The sequence below is a fragment of the Gopherus flavomarginatus genome, chromosome 2 (assembly GCF_025201925.1).
Source record: "Gopherus flavomarginatus isolate rGopFla2 chromosome 2, rGopFla2.mat.asm, whole genome shotgun sequence".
NCBI classification, from domain to species: domain Eukaryota; kingdom Metazoa; phylum Chordata; order Testudines; family Testudinidae; genus Gopherus; species Gopherus flavomarginatus.
In genome coordinates this window covers 198,382,323-198,396,954 of record NC_066618.1, presented here as the reverse complement: position 1 = coordinate 198,396,954, position 14,632 = coordinate 198,382,323, and the positions used below count along the sequence as shown (strand labels likewise).

Sequence of the window (14,632 nt, the reverse complement as noted above, 5' to 3'; positions counted from 1 at the left end):
TATAGTGCAAATAAGTGATGGTCACATAAACACCACCCTATACTGGAAACCTACTGACCGCTATGCCTACCTACATGCCTCCAGCTTCCATCAAGGACAGATCACATGATCCATTGTCTAAAGCCAAGCCCTAAGATACAACAAATTTGCTCCAATCCCTCAGACAGAGACAAACATCTACAAGATCTTTATCAAGCATTCTTAAAACTACAATACCCACCTGGGGAAGTGAAGAAACAGATTGACAGAGAGAGACAGGTACCCAGAAATCACCTACTACAGGACAGGCCCAACAAGGAAAATAATAGAACAACACTGGCCATCACATACAGCCCCCAGCTAAAACCTCTCCAGCACATTATCAGTGATCTACAACCTATCCTGAAAAATGATCCTTCACTCTGACACACCTTGGGAGGCAGGACAGTCCTTGCTTACAGACAGCCCCCCAACCTGAAGTAAATACTCACCAGCAACTACACACCACACCACAGAAACACCAACCCAGGAACCAATCCCTGTAGCAAATGTTGTTGCCTACTCTGTCCCCATATCTACTCTAGGGACACCATAAGGGGACTCAGACACATCAGCCACACCATCAGGGGCTCATTCACCTGCATGTCTACTAATGTTATATATTCCATCATGTGCTAGCAATGCCCCTCTGCCATGTACATTGGCCAAACCGGCCAGTCTCTACGTAAAAGAATAAATGGACACAAATTGGACATCAGCAATGGTAACATACAAAAGCCAGTTGCAGAACGCTTCAATCTTCCTGGATATTCTTTATAACAGATTTAAAAGTAGCTAGGATTTCTTGTGGGAAGCATGTCAAAACTGTAAAAAATGTAAATGCTTATTGTGTTCATCTTTGTCTGTGACATAATCCAACACCACATCTGCATGGCAAATGATGCCTAGCAAACCTGACGATTTGAGGCCTGGCCAGTTAGATTGATACAAGGCAGCTTACGGCGACCTAAGTAAGTGTAACCATCCTGCTATGCTGACTTAATGACTCCATCTCCACAAGAGGTGTAGAGTGCTGATAAATTTGTGCTGATAAATTTGTGTCTCTTTTGCCAACAGCTATTCTATTTCTTATCAGTTCTTCTTTTAACATTTTATATTTGTAATTGTCAGACTACGAACTGCAGTAGTAAGTCTCAGCTGTTTCCCCTTGCTCCTTGTACACCCTGTTACATTTGGTCCTTTCATATATCATATTCTGTCTGCCTATGAAATATACACCAAAAGCTTGTTTCACTTTTGAGTAGTCTCTCTTTTCCTCCTCAGTGAGGAGTAGGGTATTGTAAAGGGATCCATTTACTGCAGATGTTCCTCCTCATGGCCTGGCATTGGGTAACAACTCTCTCCTCATATGATGCCCCCTTCCAACAGTTGCTCTGTAGCTGTGGTGGTCTCTGTTCCCACAGCTTGGCCCTCCCTTCTAGGGTAACAGAGGCCAACCAAAGTATAGTTCAATGACCTTTTGGCTCCATTGTCCTCACATCCCATTCCTCAAGGAGTTTCACAACATCTTCCTTGTCAGCACCAACTATTTATGCTAAATAATCTGTTCCACCTTACATTTTTCTATGATGCTGGGAGTACCTTTCCCAGACATGAAGTGTTCTATGTGACTCAAACACTTGTCTCTCTCACCAACAGAAGTTGGTCCAGTAAAAGATGTTACCTCACCCTGCTCTTCTCTCTAATATCCTGGGACCAACATGGCTACAACTACTTGGCATAGGGCACCATGGTGATGGAAAACCAATATGCTGCCCTGGAAAAGAGCGATGAGGAATCAAAGGTGGAGGTGGAGAAGCCATATACCCCCAATGCTGGAAGGATCACAGCCACCACTCCTCAGAGGAAACAAAGGATAGTGGTAGTTGGAGACTCTCTTCTGAGGGGGATGGAGGCACTCATCTGTCACTCTAACATGGCATCCTGGGAGGTGTGCTGCCTGCCAGGAGCCCATATCTGAGATGTTACGGAGGGATTGTTGAGGATCATCCAGCCCTCTGAATGGGGATGCTACTCATCCATATGGGCACTAATGATACCGCAAAGTGTGACCCTCAGCAGATCAGAAGTGACTACAGGGCTCTGGGAGTAAGCATGAGGGAGGTGGGATTGCAGGTGGTCATCTCTTTGATCCTTCCAGTCAAGGAAAGGTACCCAGGCAGAGATACATGCATTCTGGAGGTGAATGCCTGGCTGCGAAGATGGTGTCACCAGGAGGGCAGCAGCTTGTTTGACTATGGTATGCTATTCCAGGAAGAAGGACTGCTAAGCAGAGATGGGGTCCACCTATCAAGGAAGAGGAAGAGCATATTTGGATACAGACCCGCTAACATAGTGAAGAAGGCTTTAAACAGGATTCAAAGAAGGCAGGTGACCAAAGCCCAAAAGTAAGTCAAAAACATGGAGACCTGGGAGAAGGATTGGAATCTGAGGGGTTATAGCAGGGATAAAGGAGAGACGACAGAACTGGAGCGGGGGAATCAAATCAGTATCTTAGATGTCAGTCTGCTAATAAAAGAAGTTTGGGTAATAAGCAGGAAGAACTCAAAATGCTAGTAAATAAACTCAACTATGATATAACAGGCATCACAGAGACTTGGTGGGATAATACACATGACTGGAATATTGGTATAGAAGAGTACAGCTTGCTCAGGAAGGACAGGCAGGAGGAAAAAGGGAGGAGATGTTGCCTTATGTATTAAAAATGTATACACTTGGACTGAGATTGAGATGGAAATAGGAGACAGACTTGTTGAAAGTCTCTGGGTAATTATAAAAGGAGCAAAAAACAAGGGTGATGTCATGGTAGGGGTCTATTGCAGACCACCTAACTAGGAAGAAGAGGTGGGTAAGGATTCTTTTAAATAACTAACAAAATCATCCAAATCTCAGGACTTGGTGGTGATGAGGGACTTCAACTACTCAGACATCTGTTGGGAAAATAACACAGCAGGACACAGATTATCCAACAAGTTCTTGGAATGTATTGAAGACTTTTTTTTATTTCAGTGGAGAAAGCTATTAGGGAGAGGCTGTTCTAGGTTTGATTTTGACAAATAGGGAGGAACTAGTTGAGAATTTGAAAATGGAAGGCAGCTTGGGTGAAAGTGATCATGAAATGATATAGTTCATGATTCTAAGGAATGGTCGGAGAGAGAACAGCAAAATAAAGACAGTGGATTTCAAGAAGGCAGACTCAGGGAGTTGGTAGGTAAGATCCCATTGGAAGTAAGTCAAAGTGGGAAAACAATTGAGGAGAGTTGGCAGTTTTTCAAAGAGACATTATTAAGGGCACAAGAGCAAACTATACCACTGCATAGAAAAGATAGGAAGTATGGCACAAAACCACCCTGGATCTACCCAGGCAGAGATACATGCATTCTGGAGGTGAATGCCTGGCTGCGAAGATGGTGTCACCAGGAGGGCAGCAGCTTGTTTGACTATGGTATGCTGTTCCAGGAAGAAGGACTGCTAAGCAGAGATGGGGTCCACCTATCAAGGAAGAGGAAGAGCATATTTGGATACAGACCCGCTACCCTAGTGAAGTAACAGTAGCTCATCAATGATCTAAAAATAAAAAAAGAGTCCTACAAAAAGTGGGAACTAGGTCAAATCACAAAGGATGAATGTAAACAAATAGTACAAGTATGTAGGGACAAAATTAGAAAGGCCAAGACACAAAATGAGATCAAACTAGCTAGAGACATAAAGGGTAACAAGAAAACCTTCTACAAATACATTAGAAGCAAGAGGAAGACCAAGGACAGGGTAGGACTGTTACTCAATGAGAGGGATAAAATAACCAAAAATGTGGAAATGGCAGAGGTGCTTAATGACTTCTTTGTTTTGGTTTTCACCAAGAAGGTTGGTGGTAACTTGACATGTAACATAGTGAATGCCAGTGAAAATGAAGTAGGATCAGAGGCTAAAGTCAGAAAACAACAAGTTAAAAATTACTTAGACAAATTAGATGTCTTCAAGTCACCAGAGCCTGATGAAATACAACCTAGAATACTCAAGGAGCTGACTGAGAAGATATCTGAGCCATTAGTGATTATTTTGAAAAGTCATGGAAGATGGGTGAGATTCCAGAAGACTGGAAAAGGAAAAATATAGTGCCCATCTACAAAAGGGAAATAAGGACAACTCAGGGAATTACAGACCAGTCAGTTTAACTTCTGTACCCGGAAAGATAATGGAGAAAAAAAATTAAACAATCAATTTTCAAATGTCTAGAAAATAATAAGGTGATAAGTAACAGTCAGCATGGATTTGTCAAGAACAAATCAAGTCAAACAAACCTGAGCTTTCTTTGACAGGGTAACATGCTTTGTGGATATGAGGGAGGTGGTAGACATGGTATATCTTGACTTTAGTAAGGCTTTTAATACTGTCTCGCATGACCATCTCATAAACAAACTAGGGAAATGCAACCTAGAAGGGGCTACTATAAGGTGGGTGCAAAATTGATTGATAACTGTTCTCTGGGAATGGTTTTCTAGTGCTTCACAATCATGCTGGAAGGGCACAACGAGTAGGTTCCTGCAGGGATTGGTTCTGGGTCCGGTTCTGGTCAATATCTTCATCAATTATATAGATAATGGTATAGAGAGTATACTTATAAAGTTTGTGGAAGATACCAAGATGGGAGGCAGTTGCAAATGCTTCGGAGGATAGAATTAAAATTCAAAATGATCTGGACCAACTGGAGAAATGGTCTGAAGTAAATAGGATGAAATTCAATAAGGACAAATGCAAAGTACTACATTTAGGAAAGCTCAAGTAGTTGCACACATACAAAATGGGAAATGACTGTCTAGGAAGGAGTACTGTGGAAAGGGATCTGGGGGTCATAGTAGACCACAAGCTAATTATAATTCAACAGTGTAGCACTCTGCAAAAAAAGTGAATATTGTTCTGGGATGTATTAGCAGGAATGTTATAAGCAAGACATGAGATGTAATTCTTCCACTCTACTTCATGCTGATTAGGCCTCAACTGGAATATTATACCCAGTTCTGGGCACCACAGTTCAGTAAAGATGTGGACAAATTGGAGAAAGTCCAGAGAAGAACAACAAAAATGATTAAAGGTCTAGAAAACATGACCTATGAGGGAAGACTGAAAAAACTGGGTTTGTTTAGCCTGGAAAAGAGAAGACTGAGAGGGCACATAACTGTTTTCAAGTACATAAAAGGTTGTTACAAGGAGGGAGAAGAATTGTTCTGCTTAACCTCGGAGATTAAGAAACAAAGGTCTTAAACTGCAGCAAGGGAGGTTAGGTTGGACATTTGGAAAAAAACTTCCTGTCAGGATGGTTAAGCATTGGAATAAATTGCCTAGGGAGATTGTGGAATCTCCATCCTTTTTAAGAGCAGGTTAGACAAACAGCTGTCAGGAATGGTCTAGATAATACTTAATCCTGCCATGAGTACGGGGGACTGGATTAGATGACCTCTCAACATCCCTTCCAGTCTTATGATTCTATGATTCATCTAGTACAGTATTTTTGTGTTTTCTCTGTTAAACTGGAAGTCATCCAGACACATTCAAATCTATGGATCCAGCATGGCCAACTGCCTGAATTGCAAAAATTAAATTTCTCTAACAGAGTCATTTGTGCTGTGGGCTCCATTGCTCTGCTGAGACAGTGCTGTGTCTCCTTCTTGCAGCAGCTTTCACAGGTCTCCTTCCTGATTTCCCATTTTCCCCACTCGCTCACCAATGGGGGGTGAGTGGGGTCTCTTTCCTTTCCTTCTTATGAGAGATGGATTCACTCACTTCTGGCACCATGTAGTGTGAGGACATAAACACAAAGAACCAGTTAGAAATGTGAATTTGGGAAGGAGGAGATAAAATCTGTTGGACACACAATTATCAAACAGGGAATTCAGCCAGATTTAGACAAACTGAAGGCATTACTTGCCACATCCAAACCCAAATAGGTTTCTCCTGTAAGAAGATGCTTGAGCAGGTGTGACAGTTCTCACCAGCCTTTCAGCCACTGTGCTCTCGGCTAAACCTAACTTCACCTTGCAAGTTAATAATAGGTGCTCCCTAATTCCTGAGACCCTTTGAATTATTCCCCTATGATATGCAGCCTCTGACACTGGCTACTCACAGAAATTCCAGATTCTCTGCACCCAAAGATGCAGTGTACCCCAATTTATTAGTTTTACCTTAAACCACACAGCACTTCCAATGACTTACAATAAAACAAAAAGCATGTGTATTTAAGAAAGACTAAAGATATAACTGAAAGTGAGAAGAAGTGATGGAAGCAACTGGTTATAACACAACAAAATCATACAATGCAAACCTGGGTCTTTTATTATAAAGCAGCTAAAAACCTAATTTCCTATATAATAAAGTATGTTTTCCCTCCCAAAGTCCCATCTGTTGCAGAGTTCTTCTAAGAAAACCTGGAAGAGATCTCCTTATGGTCACAGTATGTACATCTGGGGGAGCACAAAACAAAATGTGTTTAATAAAAGAACTACAGACATCCCGCTAGCAGACCAGGTGTAGGGCCGGAGCTTCCATTAGGCGACCCTAGGCAGTCGCCTAGGGTGCCAGGATTTGGGGGGTGGCATTTTGTGCGCTCCCCACGGGGCGCACAAGAGCTTCCGGTTCCACTCCCATCGCACCGCTGAAGAAGAACCTTCTGCCGACATGCCGTGGAAAACACAACAGGCAATTGAGCAGCTCAATGACTGCCGCTGTTGCCTGCGGCGTTTCGGCGGAGGGTCCTTCTTCAGCGGCGAGATGGGAGTGGAACCAGAAGCTCCCGCACGCCCCGTGTGGAGCACACAAAATGCCGACCCTGAATTCTGCCTAGGGTGCCAGAAACCCTGGCACCGCTCCTGACCAGGTGGCAACTCATGCCAAGGCCTCAGGCCTTACTGAACATTGACAAATGCATTGCTGAAAATCTGTCTTGTTCACTTATGTGTTAGTATTGTTAAATAGAGTTATAAGTGTGAGGTGTTTAGGCCTTATGATCAGCTTGCATGTATTAGTATAACTTATCTGTACCCCATGTTATAAAGAAATAACAAATGTTTGCATTTTAAACCTCTGTAATTGTGTAAAGAAAAAAAGAACTAGATAAATTCATGGAGGATAGCCTCTGTTTCTCAGAAGCTAGGAATTGGCAACAGGGGTTGGATCGCCTGATGATTGCCAGTTCTGTTCATTCCCTCTGGGTCACCAGGAATTGGCCACTGTTAGACTACAGGATACTGGGCTAGATGGACCACACACAAAGCACTCATAGCACCAGACATTCTATGTAATGCCCCAACTGAGCAGTCACCAATAGAAAAAGAAAAGTCTATGTTGACAGCAACTCTAGCAGAAATTCCAATATCTGCCAACCAACTTCAATAAATTAGAGATGAACTCTTAAAAGATGAGACTTGGCAGAAACTGTGTCAACTCTGCCAAAAAAGGTGGGGTTGAAGGAGTCAACTTTCAACAGACCTAATACCATATTGGCAGGACCAAAAAGACCTTCACTTGGCGGATGACTTGCTTCTGAAAGAATGGCATGTTCTTATTTCTATGGTACTTCAGAAAGAGATGCTCTTCCAAACCCATAAGGGACACCAAGCATAAACAAGAGGAGGGCATGAGTACAGCAATCCGCATGGTGGCCCAGTTTGAATAGGCAAATTCAGACCTTGGTAGAAGGCTGTGAGATAAGTAACAAGAAGGTATGAGGGGAGGGTGAATAATCCCACAAACAGTCACTAGAACCATTACTCTCTACAACACTAACTGACAGACCTTGGTGATGGGTAGTCAAGGATTCTTTTTTATGGCTATACTTAAACAGACTTAATCGGCACAAGTCATCCAGAAATCAATGTCAACATTTGCAAGACAAGGAGTTCCTGAAGTCCTCATAGCTGATAATGGCTCTCAATTTACATCCACAGGACTTTGATCATACTAGTAGTCCATATTACCCTCAGAGCAATGGGGAGGTGGCGAGAGCAGTGCAGAATCTAAAAAGACTTTTGCAAAAATCAGTGGCCCCATCTAAAGCACTCCTGGCATATCAATTAACCCTGACTGCATGTGGACTAACTCTGATGTGAAGGTGAATATAGGTTAAACCTAAGTGGCCTGACCTGAAGAAATTTTGAAAATGGGATGCTGAAATAAAAATTAGGCAGCAACAAAACTTCAATTTCAGCACGTAACAAAAGCACTTCCTGAACTGAGGCCAGGGAACAAACTTTGGCTCAAAAGTCCCCAGACATGTACAATTGTTCAGAATGTGTCAAACTCCCAGATCCTACATACTTGGAGTGCAGGCTCCAAGAGGACTTCTCTGGAGGAATCAGGTTCTTCTTCAATATTTCCCAACATAATCATGAAGATCTGGAACCTGCAGGAACTCAGAGAAAGTGAGGCCACCTCCACAGGAAACTGCACACACAATCTTAACAGAAGCGAGAACACAGTCAGGAAGACTGGTCACACACCCTCAAAGACTTGATATTTAGAATACTGCTTAGGACTATTTCAATGTAATTAATAAGGAGATACAGTACTGTAGATAGTTTGAAGGTTATTTTGAATTGCAGTGTGTATGTACATTGATTTAAAAAGTGGTCTAATCTTTTATTATACAGAGAAAGAGATGTGGAGTGGTCAGAGTTCCTGTTCCTCCATTTTTACCAGAGAGGACCAGGATGTGTTGCAGCAGGAAGCTTAAATGTAGGAACTTCCTAATTAGGGAGTTTTCTAGTTGCTGCTTAAAGCAAGTCTCTTTGTGTTTATATTCTCTAATGGTATTACAGTGTGAAACCCATAACTGAATTACAACATTGTGGTGTACATTTGAGTATAAACTATTCCATATGTTCTTATTAGCTGAACAGCTGTGCAGCTAACTTTTACAATTAAACAATGTTAGCTGGTGCTTTAAAGATAGAGAATATGTTTAAAAAGATATAATGTGGGAGGAAGAACAACTTTGAAGATTCAGTATATACTGGTTCAATTCTGGATCCACTACAGACTTTCTATGTAATTTTGGTCAAGTTATTTAATCTATCAGTGACTTGGTCCCTTGTTTGAAATAAAAATACTTCCTTTCTCCTAGCCTTTGTCTGTAAGGTATTTAGATTGCAAGCATTTTGAGGAAATTACTTTTTCTTATTATGCGTATGTACACACCTAGCACCAGAGGGGGCCAGTGAGACATCTATGTGCTCCTGAAACACAAATAATTATTATACAACATCGTCATACTTTCTCCAATGCTGCCCCTCATGCTTGTGAGGAGCGACCATTAATATCAGCAAAACTGTCTCCTTAAAACTCTCCTTTTCTTTGAGGCCTACAAAAATCTTGACAAAGGCTAAGCTGCCAGTGTGCTGAGGCTATTGCCTGTCATGCTAGTACTCCCTAGTCTGCAGACATCTGTTGTCTCTTGCTTTATAGTTAGATTGTAAACTCCATGGAGAAGGGGCAGTCCTTTTGCTTTGTGTTTGTACAGCAACACCACCATGGGGTCCAGGTCCATGACTAGGCTCCTAGGCACGATGGTAATATAAAAAATAAGAAATATGACACTACAGTACATATTCCTATCTCAGGTTCTTCCTCAAGAGACAAGTATAAAAAAATAAGATGAGCACCCTTTATAAGTTCAATGGCTCTGTATATTTTTCATTCTGCACAGAGGCCACTTTCTCTCAACACTTCACTGCTTGGCTGTCAAAATATTGCATTCTACAGATCATAAGGAAGAAGTCATCCAATCACTAAGGGGCTGCTGATCATAGGTCTGGGCAACCAATGGATACTAACTGGTGACACAAATAACCTCAAGAAAACATTTTTCTGACAAATTTTGGTATATCTCAGTACTGTTCTTCATTTAGTCAGGAGGCAGATAGACCAACGTCTACTTTGATTTGGATGCTCGTAGTATCATTTTGTTATATATGCAATGATGGATGAGGGGAAAGATGGCTAGAATTACAACTTTCTAATCAGCAGATAGTGATGTTGTTTATGATATTGAGAATACTCCAAGATTAAATTACACGGTTATTGATTAACTTTTTCATTCTGTACCAATTAAGTTTTCTTAATACACAGACAGAGTTTTAAGAGATTCATAACCTTATGATACAAACATGTGAAGCAGGTTTTTCAGTTTGAAGTATTCTTCTATGTTTAAGTGGAAAAAATACAATTTAAAACACCGAAATAGACATTTATTGGGCTGATTGCTACAAGTTTTCCTTCATTTGGTGAATGAAAAATCATCTCCCTATATTATAGAGCAGTAATCGTTACTTTCCTCCCATTATTATCAGTCATAAATTCTGCCACAGCAGGAGACATAATAAAGTATTATTATCCTCCTAATTTTGAGTTGGTTATGCTTGTGCAGTCCTGAACATTGCTTACTGATGACAATAAATTCTATCCTTACTGAAGAACAAAATGCACATAACTGAACTGGTTTCTTTTTATGTCAGATTTTGAAATAATATCCAAAGTAAATAGACAATATTACATCAGTTCCAATATTTACCATATTTTCATTAAATTCTTCACTTGCCTTCTTACACAAAGATTAGCAATCAACTACATTTTATCCTAACCCATAGAACACTAATAATTAATCTATAACATTTCAAAGTATCACTCCACCTCACTAACCTACACTATCTGCCTATTAAGAACTTTATTAAACTGCAGAAAAAGTGGGCTGCTGATTAGGCAGGTAATAGCAATTCCAAGGTGTTAAAAGTTATCATACAGTTTCAATGCAAATACACAGAATAGCGAAGCTGTGAGTATGTAAGAAATTTGCAAACACTGCTCTAGTCTATTTAGATTTCTTTATTTCCATTCCAACAAATAGCAGGAACAAACTACCCCAGGATAACTGGAAGGTCTATGCCATATAGCACCTGTAATTATCATTATTTTTGCCTGATTTGAGAGACCAGTTCTAATTCAGGTGTAACTGTGAATTACCAGGAATAGAGGTTTTACAGACATTTTAATCGTTTAAAAATAAAACTCTCCAACAACCTATAATTATCATGGAGATTGTACCTAAATTTTCATCAGCAGCTACTCTAAGTTTTTCTCCCACTCTCTGGACTCAGTTGATTTTTAAATATGAGCCTCGTTCTCATTTGCACTAAGACCACTTTACACTAAGATGGCAATGTAAAAGGGTCCCCTTAAAGTGTGTGCAAATGTAACTTACACTCCAGAGTGCTATAAAGGGGATTTAGTGTGTGCATGGGAAACAAAGCAAAATACAACACAATGCCAGTAAAAAAAAGAGTGAAATGATCAAGAGTTCAAAACTAGATTTAATTTCTTTCAGGTGTTTTGGTTGATTGGTTTATAGACTCATAGACTCCAGGACTGGAAGGGACCTCGAGAGGTCATCGAGTCCAGTCCCCTGCCCTCATGGCAGGACCAAATACTGTCTAGACCATCCCTAATAGCCATTTATCTAACCTACTCTTAAATATCTCCAGAGATGGAGATTCCACAACTTCCCTAGGCAATCTATTCCAGTGTTTAACTACCCTGACAGTTAGGAACTTTTTCCTAATGTCCAACCTAAATCTCCCTTGCTGCAGTTTAAGCCCTTTGCTTCTTGTTCTATCATTGGAGGCTAAGGTGAACAAGTTTTTTCCCTCCTCCTGATGACACCCTTTTAGATACATGAAAACTGCTATCATGTCCCCTCTCAGTCTTCTCTTTTTCAAACTAAACAAACCCAATTCCTTCAGCCTTCCTTCATAGGTCATGTTCTCAAGACCTTTAATCATTCTTGTTGCTCTTCTCTGGACCCTCTCTAATTTTTCCACATCTTTCTTGAAATGCGGTGCCCAGAACAGGACACAATACTCCAGCTGAGGCCTGACCAGTGCAGAGTAAAGCGGAAGAATGATTTCTCGTGTCTTGTTTACAACACACCTGTTAATGCATCCCAGAATCATGTTTGCTTTTTTTTGCAACAGTATCACACTGCTGACTCATATTAAGCTTGTGGTCTACTATGACCCCTAGATTTCTTTCTGCCATACTCCTTCCTAGACAGTCTCTTCCCATTCTGTATGTGTGAAACTGATTGTTCCTTCCTAAGTGGAGCACTTTGCATTTATCTTTATTGAACTTCATCCTGTTTACCTCAGAACATTTCTCCAATTTGTTCAGATCATTTTGAATTTTGACCCTGTCCTCCAAAGCAGTTGCAATCTCTCCCAGTTTGGTATCGTCCGCAAACTTAATAAGCGTATTTTCTATGCCAACATCTAAATCGTTGATGAAGATATTGAACAGAACCGGTCCCAAAACAGACCCCTGCGGAACCCCACTTGTTATACCTTTCCAGCAGGATTGGGAGCCATTAACAACTACTCTCTGAGTACGGTTATCCAGCCAGTTATGCACCCACCTTATAGTAGCCCCATCTAAATTGTACTTTCCTAGTTTATCTATAAGAATATCATGCGAGACTGTATCAAATGCCTTACTAAAGTCTAGGTATATCACATCCACCGCTTCTCCCTTATCCACAAGGCTCGTTATCCTATCAAAGAACGCTATGAGATTAGTTTGACACGATTTGTTCTTTACAAATCCATGCTGGCTATTCCCTATCACCTTACCACCTTCCAAGTGTTTGCAGATGATTTCTTTAATTACCTGCTCCATTATCTTCCCTGGCACAGAAGTTAAACTAACTGATCTGTAGTTTCCTGGGTTGTTTTTATTTCCCTTTTTATAGATGGGCACTATATTTTCCCCCTTCCAGTCTTCTGGAATCTCCCCCGTCTCCCATGATTTCCCAAAGATAATAGCTAGAGGCTCAGATACCTCTTCTATTAACTCCTTGAGTATTCTAGGATGCATTTCATCAGGCCCTGGTGACTTGCAGGCATCTAACTTTTCTAAGTGATTTTTTACTTGCTCTTTTTTTATTTTGTCTTCTAAACCTACCCTCTTCCCGTAAGCATTCACTATATTAGACATTCCTTCAGACTTCTCAGTGAAGACCGAAACAAAGAAGTCATTAAGCATCTCTGCCATTTCCAAGTCTCCCGTTACTGTTTCCCCCTCCTTACTGAGCAGTGGGCCTACCCTGTCCTTGGTCTTCCTCTTGCTTCTAATGTATTGATAAAAAGTCTTCTTGTTTCCCTTTATTCCCATAGCTAGTTTGAGTTCATTTTGTGCCTTTGCCTTTCTAATCTTGCCTCTGCATTCCTGTGTTATTTGCCTATATTCATCCTTTGTAATCTGACCTAGTTTCCATTTTTTATACGATGCCTTTTTATTTTGTAGGTCACGCAAGATCTCAAGGGTAAGCCAAGGTGGTCTTTTGCCACATTTTCTATCTTTTCTACCCATCGGAATAGCTTGCTTTTGGGCCCTTAATAGCGTCTCTTTGAAAAACTGCCAACTTTCCTCAGTTGTTTTTCCCCTCAGTCTTGATTCCCATGGGACCTTACCTATCAGCTCTCTGAGCTTACCAAAATCCGCCTTCCTGAAATCCATTGTCTCTATTTTGCTGTACTCCCTTCTACCCTTCCTTAGAATTGCAAACTCTATGATTTCATGATCACTTTCACCCAAGCTTCCTTCTACTTTCAAATTCTCAATGAGTTCCTCCCTATTTGTTAAAATCAAGTCTAGAACAGCTTCCCCCCTAGTAGCTTTTTCAACTTTCTGAAATAAAAAGTTGTCTGCAATGTAGTCCAGGAACTTATTGGATAGTCGGTGCCCAGCGGTGTTATTTTCCCAACATATATCTGGATAGTTGAAGTCCCCCATCACCACCAAAACTTGGGCTTTGGATGATTTTGTTAGTTGTTTGAAAAAAGCCTCATCCACCTCTTCCACCTGATTAGGTGGCCTGTAGTATACTCCCAGCACGACATCACCCGTGGTTTTTACCCCTTTTAGCCTAACCCAGAGACTCTCAACACTTCCGTCTCCTATGTCCATCTCCACCTCAGTCCAAGTGTGTACATTTTTAATATATAAGGCTACACTTCCTCCCTTTTTCCCCTGTCTATCCTTCCTGAGCAAACTATACCCATCCACACCAACATTCCAGTCGTGTGTATTATCCCACCAAGTTTCAGTAATGCCAACAATGTCATAGTTGTATTTATTTATTAGCACTTCCAGTTCTTCCTGCTTATTACCCATACTTCTTGCATTTGTATATAGTCATCTAAGATACTGGTTTGATCTTGCCTCCCAGCTTTGCCCTGACCCTCCTTCCTCACTGCCATTATAGCCCGTGCTCCCTCCTGTTTCCAACCCATCTCCCAGGTCATGTTCCCCACTTACCTGTGGGGTTTGCTCACCTGTCCGCGTCGAACCTAGTTTAAAGCCCTCCTTACTAGGTTAGCCAGTCTGTGCGCAAATAAGGCCTTTCCCCTCTTCGAAAGGTGAACGCCATCTGTGCCTAGCAGTCCTTCCTCGAATAGCATCCCGTGGTTGAGGAAGCCAAAGCCCTCCTGGCGACACCATCTTCGCAGCCAGACATTCACCTCCACGATGCATCTGTCTCTGCCCGGGCCCCTAC

At 41.3% G+C, this 14,632-nt stretch overlaps 1 protein-coding gene across 1 annotated transcript in view; it reads right to left on the bottom strand.

Annotated features, from left to right (window-relative positions):
* Positions 1–12,950, bottom strand: part of LOC127045598 (uncharacterized) — a 60,936-nt gene extending 47,986 nt beyond the window's left edge. Inside the window, exon 1 of the mRNA XM_050941843.1 lies at positions 12,423–12,950. Coding sequence (XP_050797800.1) covers positions 12,423–12,753 — 331 coding nt within the window. The 5' untranslated portion in view covers positions 12,754–12,950. The remainder of the gene's footprint in view (positions 1–12,422) is intronic.
* Positions 12,951–14,632: the final 1,682 nt, after the last annotated feature.